This window comes from Oryzias melastigma, linkage group LG4 (assembly GCF_002922805.2).
Source record: "Oryzias melastigma strain HK-1 linkage group LG4, ASM292280v2, whole genome shotgun sequence".
NCBI classification, from domain to species: Eukaryota; Metazoa; Chordata; class Actinopteri; order Beloniformes; family Adrianichthyidae; genus Oryzias; species Oryzias melastigma.
The window spans coordinates 17,731,814-17,741,695 of record NC_050515.1 but is presented as its reverse complement, the minus strand read 5'-3'; the positions used below and the strand labels follow the sequence as shown (position 1 = coordinate 17,741,695).

Genomic DNA, 9,882 nt, shown 5'->3' with positions numbered 1-9,882 from the left:
GTGCCTCTAAACAGGAGAAGATACGAATATCTTAAATTGTTAGCATTCTTTTCTTTGAAGCCAAAGGGGCACAATGGAGGGATTAAGGAGTTGCATGAGGCTCCAGGTTGCAGACCCCTCCTATAAGGTCAACAGTGGGTCAGGCAATGATCAAAAGGTCACCGGTTCGATCCCTGCTCCCCCTAGTCATGTTAATGTTTCCTCCCTTCCCTCCAGCGTGTCTCCACTGGTGTGTGAATGTGTGTGAATGTCCCAGTGATGGTCAGAGGGGTCGTAGGTGTGTACTGGCAGCCCCACCTCTGTTAGTCTGCCCCATGGCAGGTGTGTATTTTACCATCACCAAGTAATGAGGAGTGAATGAATAATGGAGAGGCATATTGTAAGCGTCTGGAAAATATCTATTATTATGCATATTTCATAAGAGAATGAACAAGTAGACAGCATCCAAAATTTTTTAGATACAAACTGCAGGATGACAAGTCCGAACTTTTAATTTGGGATTAGCAATTTATGCAGGAATTCTAAGTCAGGCAGGACTTTCCAGATCATCCATCCAGAATTTGCAGTTTGAATTCCAATGTAAAGATCTACGTACCATCACAAAGGGTGGGAGTGACAGGAAGTATTAGGGTAGAGCAGTCTGCCTGCTACCGGTTGGTCAGGGGTTCAAATTCCAGGTTACATCCTTCAGAAAAACAACTAATCTGGTATTTATAAAATTTTTCTACAAAATTGATGGATTTAAATCCTTTTTTCCCTCAGATTTTTTTTATTGAAATATATATACATATAAAAAACATTACATCAATGCACCAAAGTATCACAAGCGGTCAGAAAAATAATGAACCACAAATGATCATGAAATGATGCTTTTTGTTCATTTTGTGCAGATTTAGGGAGATGTTCTCTTCTCAAACGCATTTAGGAATGGGTCCGCTCGCACGACCTCATCAGCAGATAAAGAGCAGATGTGTAACTTTACATATTTGGGTCTGTAAAAACTTTCATGCAAATTGAGAACTCTTAACTGTTGTGAACAAAAGCGATTATTCCCTGAAGCCATGCAGGAACTGCCAGACTGATCCAACATGTTTGACTATACCTTCAAACCCGTGTTTCTGGATGAAAACTATTTACTTTTTTTTTTTTTAAACTATTATAATATGAGGTAGAGTCTTAGAAAAAACAATTAAATAGAAATGATACACAAAATTAAAATGTGTATTGACTTTTTTTTTTTTTTTAGCAGATAATCGCATCATCTTTTCCACAAGTCATTCTCCCAACCTTAATCTGAGTTCATTTTTCTTTTGGTGATACCAAATGCACTCCTTTTATGAAGTGTCTGATTTACAGACAAACTTATATTTAGGTTTATGTCATTTAAATGAAATAAAATGTGCTGAAAATGCACTTAAGATGTTTCAAAGTTGAGAAACTAAAGAGGAAGTTTCTCCTCTGCTGATGCAGCATCCTTGGGTTCAGAGAGGACACTAACTTAACTGATGTGAGGAGAAGCCACTATTATGTTTATCCACGTGCTGTAAATCAAAATTCCTCGTATATGCTTGCAGTATTTAGATGGTTAGTCACTTTTCAGATTCCATAAATCTGAGTTTACTTAACCAAATAACTTTTTTTTAAAGTTGAAATATAATTTTTGTATGATGGATTACAAAAAAACATAAATATTTACAATTAACACCTCAGAAATAAATAAAAATACACATTGGTCAGGTCTTTAGGGGAGTGATGATGTCTGCTTACAGGAAGTGAGTTCAGAGACAATCAAAGAGCATCATCTTGTGGTTTTTTTCCACCACCAGCTGGTGCACCAGAGCTGCTTCTCATAGAGGAGATGGCAGACTCGCCTCTAGTCAGAGCTGAGCCCAAAGCTCTAACTTCATCTTTTGAGGATGTAAGCGACAGATGTCAGAGTCTGCCCACCTGTGAAGGAATATCCACCGCTAACATCACTTGCAACAAACTCTTTTCTCCTCTTTTGTTCAGAAAATCATCTCTGCTGGGGACAAAAACAAAGACGAGTTCCTCGACTTCGGCGAGTTTTCAAAGTACCTGAAGGACCACGAGAAAAAGATACAGCTGGTCTTCAAAAGCTTGGACAAAAACAATGATGGTACGGTCCAGAGTGAATGCTGAATGTCACTAAAGGTCAAAGGGTTGAATATTTCCAACGTGTTTTTGTTCCAACAGGTACAATAAACATATCAGAGATTAAGCAATCGCTGGCCGATCTTGGACTGACCATCAGCACGGAGGAAGCAAAGACGATCCTTAAGACGTATGTCGCCACATTTCATTAGAACGATAAAGGCTGCCTCCACACAGCGCCAATATAATACGCTCTGCTGCTGTGAGCAAAGAAATTAGCCTGAAAGAGCTGAAGGCGTGGAGAAGTGTGACGGACTGATAACCGGGTGGAGGGAGGGACGGCACGTGATAAAGAGCCGCTGACCAGACTCAGATATCGACTGAAACCAAAATGTTTTTACAAATGAATTATAACAGAGTTCTTTTGTTTGGAAGATAGTGTTTCAGCAAGACTAGGATTTCAACACAAAAAGACAAATGTATCTTATTTTTAGTTAAGAAAGTTGTCAATTTGCTTTTAACTTGCATTGTTATTTTTCTTAACAACTAGTTTTTCCTATTAGCTTAATACTAATCATTAAAAAAATAAAAAATAAAAAAAAAACATTTATTTTGAAAAACTCGATTCCAGAGGAAATTACAAAGATGCATTTCCTGTTTCACGTTTTTTTTTTTTAATTTTTTTTTTAGAATTTTTAGAGCTGGTAAACATCTTTTTAATCAATTTAAAAAAAATATTATTATAATCTAACATTATGACAGATAACAGGAGATTATTCCAGCTGTCTTCTTTAATTAAAAAAGGGTTTCACTTTATTTAAAGGAAAGTTTTGAAAGACTTGTTGATTTTTTTCTTATTGTTTTCAATTAAAACCTGAAGTAATTTTGTAATGTATGTTTTTATAGGAACTTGTAATCTTGGGATTATTAATTTATGCAACCCCAATCAGAGGAGAAAATAATGTCTTTTCATTATTTTTGCTGGAAAGACGCTAATGTCTTACAGGTTTTTAACATGCCTGTTAGCTGGTTTGTATTTGCAGACTGATAAATATTTGTTTATCAAGCTTCAGCTGGGTTTTTATGTGGTTTTATTACAAACTCATATTTCCATAAGAACAAAAAAGAAAGTGTAACAGTGAAGGAGCCGCCAGAACACAGGTATAGGATAAAACACTAACAAAAAGCCTCTTCTTATATCAAACTTGCACTTTTTAAAAAATAATTTATTCAAAATTTTAGCTTTAAAGTTTTTTTTCCCTAAATCAATCTTTTTTAATAATGTTTGTTTATACTCAATTGGTTGAAATAACAACTTTAAGTCATTTGCTTGAAGATTTTGTTAAAATGTAAGAATAACGACCCATTTTTGTCACTTTTTGAAATGAACGTTCTGGTTGATGCAGCATCGATGCGGACGGCACCATGTCTGTGGACTGGAATGAATGGAGGGAGCACTTCCTGTTTAACCCGGTCAACAACCTGCAGGAGATAGTCCGCTACTGGAAGCACTCCACGGTAAGATGTCCTTCTGGATCCGTTACATTTCAAAGGGAGCAAACAAGGAGATAAAACATTGATGCTGACTTATCTACGGTGTGGGTCACTCCATGAAGAGTGGTAAGTAAAGGTGACTGATTTATCTGTTGTTAAGAGCTTTTTTAGTGTATACAGGTAAACTCTGTTCATTTAAAAAAACTTTTTGGGGGGGTTTAAACTTAAATAAAATTAAATAAAATTTGTCATAGAAAGGTGGCGTCATCAGTGATGTAGTGGAAAGCTCTCAGTGTTTTGTGCATCAGTGGATTATGTTCAGCCATTTGTTAATGAGATGTGAAGAACAGGTGGAGGGGAGGGAGGTGTGGCTCACCTGTACATTCACCTCCACCCTAAATGGATGGCAAAAATAGGTAAAATCACTCAAAAGTAGAGCAGTATACAGATCCGATTCTGGACAAAATCCATCTCGTTCACAAATTCTAAATATTAGAGAGTCTCCGTTTAATCTCTGACGTGCGCTGCCTCTGCGGGTGATAACTCCTGGTGTCTAAACTCAGCAGAGATAAGCTAATTTCAGAATGACCTGTGCTCAGATTAGCTCATCAGCGGGATTTGGAGAGGATGATTCAACAGGAGTCTAGAAGACTCGGTTCATGCCCTCCAGGGGACGTTAAGGAGCAGAGAGGACGCTCCGGTGAAGCTGGGGCAGTCGCTGGAAAGATCTATGGCAATTAGAGCCTCACCTCGCCTGCCGTTATCTTCGCTGACACTTCTGGATACAGCGTCCGGCTCCACAGACCCTCTGAGGCTCTGCATTCGAATCGTGTGAAGGATTTCACTCGGAGACAGGGATTGTTTGTTTGTTTTTTCAAAGTAAAAGCTTTGGGTGAGCATGGCTCTGCTGCAGCCTCAGCAGACACTGCAACAGTGGTTCATCCTTGACTTTGAGGACAATGGGGGATACTATGAAGTGGAGGTGGACATGGTAGGTTCTCATGCTGGAGCTGGTGATTGCATCCAAAAATATGTCATCTAGGTATTACATTTCAATTTTTACTTAAATTTAGCTAAAGTAGGTTCATAAATAAAATGGAAAATTGTAGATTGACCAAAAAATACTTTATGAAATAAAATTTGTGAAATCTGATCACTTTTTTCTAACATTTAATGTTTAATATATTTTTAAACAGCTTGAAATAACAAAACAAAACAATAAACAAAACGTAGAGGGTTTTCTAATAAATCTGATGCTGTGAAAAATATGCTTTATGACAAAATGAAGTCATCTAGTTGCTTCTTTACTCCTCGATTTCCTGCACCATTGCTACCAAAAATATCCTCTTTTTTCGTGTTTATGTTGTTCATTATTAGTGTTTTTATCATGAAAGCTTGAAGCTTGTTGCTGCAGATGTCAGTGCAGATAACTGTGTTATTGTAAATACTATGTTACAGGATTTCTCTTCATGTCTGTAGTGATAATATGAGCCACAAAGTGTCAAAGTTGTGAAAAACAAAAGTGCTGTGCGGTGAATTAACTGATCTCCCAGCATGAAGCTGCACTTATGCAATACAGTCTGGATAAGGAGATTCTTTGTCCTACCCGGCATTAACTTCAGAATGAAATGCAGTTCTTTAAATGGTCATGAACATCTCAAGCTTGTGGGAAGATTTAATTTTGATGTGTCAGTAAGTTACCGTCTCAAATGTAGGTTCTGGACATTGGTGACAGCCTTTCCATCCCAGATGAGTTCACAGAAGAGGAGAAAACCACCGGTATGTGGTGGAAGCAGCTGATGGCGGGCGCCGCCGCAGGCGCCGTGTCCCGCACAGGGACCGCTCCTCTGGACAGAATGAAAGTCTTCATGCAGGTCGGTCTACTGTCTAAGTTTCTGTTATCGTATTTAATATTTTACCACAAAATTTTACATTTTTTAATTCTTTTTTTTAGGTCCATGCCTCAAACAGCAATAAAATTAGCCTGGTGAGCGGTTTTAAGCAAATGTTGAAGGAAGGAGGCGTGACGTCCTTGTGGAGAGGAAACGGCATTAACGTCTTAAAGATCGCCCCAGAGACGGCCATTAAATTCATGGCTTATGAGCAGGTAAAGACTTCCTAGGAACGGGCTGCAGCCTGCAAATCAACAAACATTCAGTCTTCTTCGTATTACATGCGCCTCAATGGGTGCCCATGCACTGCTGCTGCTGTGTCTCACCAGTATAAGAAGCTGCTGTCCAGCGACTCGGGGAAAGTCAAGACGCACGAGAGATTCATAGCAGGATCACTGGCTGGAGCCTCGGCACAAACCGCCATCTACCCCATGGAGGTGAGCAATGCTGGCAAATAAAGAAGAAAACTCATTTTAGCTGTTTGTGAGTTTGCTTTGTGGTTAAATAATAATAATTTGATTTTTTTGTGCCTGAAACAATTTTTTTTTTTTTTTGCTTTTCGCCGTTTCGTCATTCTCGTGGTTGCAGGTGATGAAAACCCGGCTGACACTGAGGAAAACTGGACAATATTCAGGAATGTTCGACTGTGCCAAGAAAATCCTGAAAAAAGAGGGAGTGAAGGCGTTCTACAAAGGCTACATTCCCAATATTCTGGGCATCATCCCTTACGCTGGGATAGATCTGGCGGTGTATGAGGTTTGATCCGATCTGACCTACTTTTATATGAATTTTGAATCAGTTATGCAGTTAAAAAAAAAAATCTAACTTTTCTTTTTGATCAGAGCTTGAAGAACCTCTGGTTGTCCAATTATGCCAAAGACACAGCAAACCCAGGTGTTCTGGTGCTGTTGGGGTGTGGTACCATGTCCAGCACCTGTGGTCAGCTGGCCAGCTACCCCCTGGCTCTTATCCGAACCCGCATGCAGGCAGCAGGTAGGCCACAGAGAAATCATTTGAAAGTTATTTACTTGCTAAGCTACTTTTAATAAATTTCCTGCTATAAGATAGAAAAAGTTATGAGGAAGTCCTACGGCTGCACCTTTGTTCTGTCTGGGCTCCCATGTTGCTTATATGTGCAGAAACATGTTGCAACTTGTTGCATAGCAACATGCTTTCCTCAGAAGTCTGCTGAGCAATCTAAGGTGTGGGCCTGTAAAAATCGGAAGTTGTGCTTTTTTCCCCCAAATTGGAGATTTACACTTCTTATCCTCCTTGTTCCTATGTTAATCTAGACTAAAATTATCACTATTTTTCATTCACAGCTTTTCATAGATGTGACGCTATTTCCTTTTCCCTCCCCAGCGTCTCTCGAGGGCTCAGAGCAGCTGCCGATGGGCTCCATGGTGAAACAGATCCTGGCCAAGGACGGCTTCTTTGGACTGTATCGAGGCATCCTGCCCAATTTCATGAAGGTCATTCCAGCGGTCAGCATCAGCTACGTGGTGTATGAGTACATGCGGTCTGGCCTGGGAATCCAGAAGTAGACAGCAAACCTGTCTCCTTCTAATCGCAGATAGCCAAATCCCCCTCTTGTATCTGGCGTTTAAAGAAATAGTCGACCTGGTGCTCATCAAAGTGTACATGCAAACGGCTGCAGATGGAGCCGCTGTGGAGATTTTAACATCTCTTCAGCTAAAATTGGGAAGAGGTTTCAAAAACGAAAGCAGGAGTGGCAAAAGTGTCACTACAGTGCTTCTGAATGCATGTTTTCAATCAGCTTGTGTTTACAATATGATGACAGCTTTAAGTGCACTGACACACTTTGTGTTAACTGTTTTTTCAGTGTCAGAAATCTTTAAAGTGGGAAGTTTCTGTGGGGTTTAAGTTTTTTTTTGGTTAATTTTTTTTTTCTCAGAATCCAGTGACAGACATCTGTCACATTTACTTCTAATCCAAAGCAAAAAAAGAAAATGCACCTTGTTGGACCAGTTTTCTTCCTGTTTGGAAGCCAGTAATCACTAGCAAAGCAGTCACTTTTATTTTATAATACTAGCACCCTCTATGCAAGATGTCCTGCGTCCACTGGGAGGCGTAAAATGGAGAAATCTGAGACAGCGTTGAAGTGCAATACTGTATTTTTCATATTGTGTAAAAGAACACTTCGGTTGCAGAAAGACTTCACCATAGTCTTTGAGTTATTAGCAAACCTCTAAACTGAGCCTGTTTGGGGGAAAGAAACGTGCCTTACGTGCCGCTCTCAGACATCTCTGGACTGCTCCATCCATCTTTTTCTTTTGCCTTTTTTTTCCAATATATGAATTATAGAATCAATTGTTTACATAAATAAAACCTCTTATATTGAACTGAACTTGTGAGACTTTTTTCTTATCAATTATTACATATGTATTTTATTATTATTATTATTTTTTTATCACTATTTGTCTAAGAGTTTCCAGAAGGCTTGAATGGTGGCGTGATGTTGCTTTAAGAACAGATTACACTACTTTACATGTTATGCAATAACCTTATTAGGAACAACTAGCAGTTTCCTACTTAAGGCAACTGTTTACTGTCATGTAAAAGGATGAATTAAATCTGTAGCTTAAAAAAAAACTAAAATAAGTACCACATCAGTTAAGGTTTAAACAGTTTGAGAAAAAGAAAAAAAAATCGTTTTTGTTCAGAAATTCAACAGCCGGTTTATTTATTTTTTCCTGAACCAATTTCTTTAGCCTGACATGCTTTATTATCTATTCAATAAATATAACTATCCAAGCTCCATTAATGATATTCATTAAATCCTGATTGGTGTCAAATTGAGGAAATTTAAGGAAAAATCAATGAGTTGTGGAAACTGGCGACCTCTAGTGGCTTTATTTAAAATAACAATACACACAATCTGCTGTTTTTTCAAACAGAAATTAAAAATAATATTATAATAAATGTATAATCTGAAGATCCATGACTATCAAGCAAAATACAAAATTCATATGTTAGAAAAGATTTTTTTCTGAGTATAAACTGTTCATTATCAGAGTGCCGAGGAGAGAGAAAAATGCCACGATTGTCAAGATGGCACGCAGGGCTTTGAACCAGCTGGGATACGTTGGAAGCAGAGCGAGATCATAATGCAGTGCAATTCCAAGTCCCATGATGATCATGGTGACTGCAGGAACAATGCTGTCACTCATCAGCATCGTCACACAGGCGAGCAGAGAAGGGACCACACTGTTGGACAGATTTATCCAGTCAGGTTTGGCTGGGCTGCTCTCAGGAAGAGCAAATCCCCAACGGGCACCACCCAAGAAGGAGACGATGGATGCAGCATAGGCGAGCTGCACGTAGGCCAGCTGGGGACAATAGGTCTCAGTCACAGCCATAAACAGAGTGGGTGACACGAATGGGATGAGGCCTGCGAACCCTAGGTAAAGTGCAGGTTTAGGAGCATTCCACAGTTGCTTCATGTCGTAGCGCAGCAGGTCCAGCTCTCGAGGTGGAGGCTCAGGCTTTGCTCGCTTTTTCAGCCTCTGAGATGAAGAGTGAAAGCGCTGGATCCTCGCAGACAAAAGATGATTAAAGGTCTTCTGAAGGAGCTCAGACCTCCGTAAATCAGCGACCGGAAGAAATTTTTGGACTTGTCCAGCAGTAAATGGACATGTGTTTGAAGAGGTGCAGCTGAAGGGAACGGATCTGTCAGAAGATACATTCAGAACTGGTAACCAGCATCGCTGTAGAGAGGCTGCACGCTGCAACACCTGAAAGGACATGATAAAACAAAAAGGTAACATAGTATTTAGTTCCAAATACAGAAAATATTAGCCAATAAGCAGTGAGTATCAAGTTTGTCTTACCCTGTGGGTTGTAAGGGTGCTTCTTCCTAATATGACTGAGAGCATCTGCAGAAAAATCAAAGTTAATTTGTGCTAATCAAAACATATTCCTTAGTAGAGCAATTTGTTAAAATAATAACACTAAAAATCATGAATTAGTAACGATAAATAACAAAACAAAAGAAGGCTTGTAAGATATAAAAAATTAAACACGTAATATTAATATTAGGATTCAAAATTTTTCTCAACATAAATAGCCTACTGGCTGCTTTTCTTTTTAAACAAATACTTTTTTTATTGATTTTTAAAACATTTACTTTATCGACAAAGACAAATACGTTTGACACTTAATGTTCCTGACAACATAAATATTTGCTCTTGATATTCAAAATGTATTTTTTTTACCTCTGCTCAGTTTGAAATAGCCAGATTTTACGATGATCTTCGGGTTGCAAGACAGCAGGAAACACGTTGGTCCGCTGTTATTTGTCTCCGTGTTGTCCCGTCTCTAGAACTATAGTTCCGGTACAAAATCTTTGTGACGAACACGCTTT

General features: G+C 38.8%; 2 protein-coding genes and 1 long non-coding RNA gene across 4 annotated transcripts in view; 1 reads left to right on the top strand and 2 right to left on the bottom strand.

Annotated features, from left to right (window-relative positions):
• The window catches only part of LOC112150416 (calcium-binding mitochondrial carrier protein SCaMC-1), a 9,268-nt gene extending 1,402 nt beyond the window's left edge, over positions 1-7,866 (top strand). The window contains exons 1-10 of one of the 2 annotated variants that reach the window (XM_036211581.1): positions 1,738-1,918; positions 2,011-2,137; positions 2,215-2,302; positions 3,519-3,630; positions 5,322-5,480; positions 5,561-5,713; positions 5,828-5,935; positions 6,087-6,254; positions 6,341-6,491; positions 6,861-7,866. In XM_036211581.1, the coding sequence (XP_036067474.1) occupies positions 1,859-1,918; positions 2,011-2,137; positions 2,215-2,302; positions 3,519-3,630; positions 5,322-5,480; positions 5,561-5,713; positions 5,828-5,935; positions 6,087-6,254; positions 6,341-6,491; positions 6,861-7,042 (1,308 nt within the window). In that variant the 5' untranslated portion in view covers positions 1,738-1,858 and the 3' untranslated portion in view covers positions 7,043-7,866. Of the gene's footprint in view, positions 1-1,737; positions 1,919-2,010; positions 2,138-2,214; positions 2,303-3,518; positions 3,631-5,321; positions 5,481-5,560; positions 5,714-5,827; positions 5,936-6,086; positions 6,255-6,340; positions 6,492-6,860 lie in introns of those variants that run through there. The other variant, XM_024278737.2, reaches the window with a different exon arrangement.
• The window catches only part of LOC118598676, an 11,617-nt gene continuing 6,998 nt past the window's right edge, over positions 5,264-9,882 (bottom strand). Inside the window, exons 2-3 of the long non-coding RNA XR_004947771.1 lie at positions 5,825-5,945; positions 5,264-5,742 (exon numbers count right to left, since the gene is read on the bottom strand). This is a non-coding gene — a long non-coding RNA (uncharacterized LOC118598676). The remainder of the gene's footprint in view (positions 5,743-5,824; positions 5,946-9,882) is intronic.
• LOC112150417 (transmembrane protein 69) lies at positions 7,384-9,882 on the bottom strand. Its single transcript, XM_024278738.2, has 3 exons — positions 9,734-9,882; positions 9,350-9,394; positions 7,384-9,253 (listed from the first exon to the last, which is right to left on the bottom strand). Exons 2-3 carry the CDS (start codon positions 9,392-9,394, stop codon positions 8,492-8,494), a joined length of 807 nt encoding a protein of 268 aa, XP_024134506.1. The 5' UTR covers positions 9,734-9,882; the 3' UTR covers positions 7,384-8,491.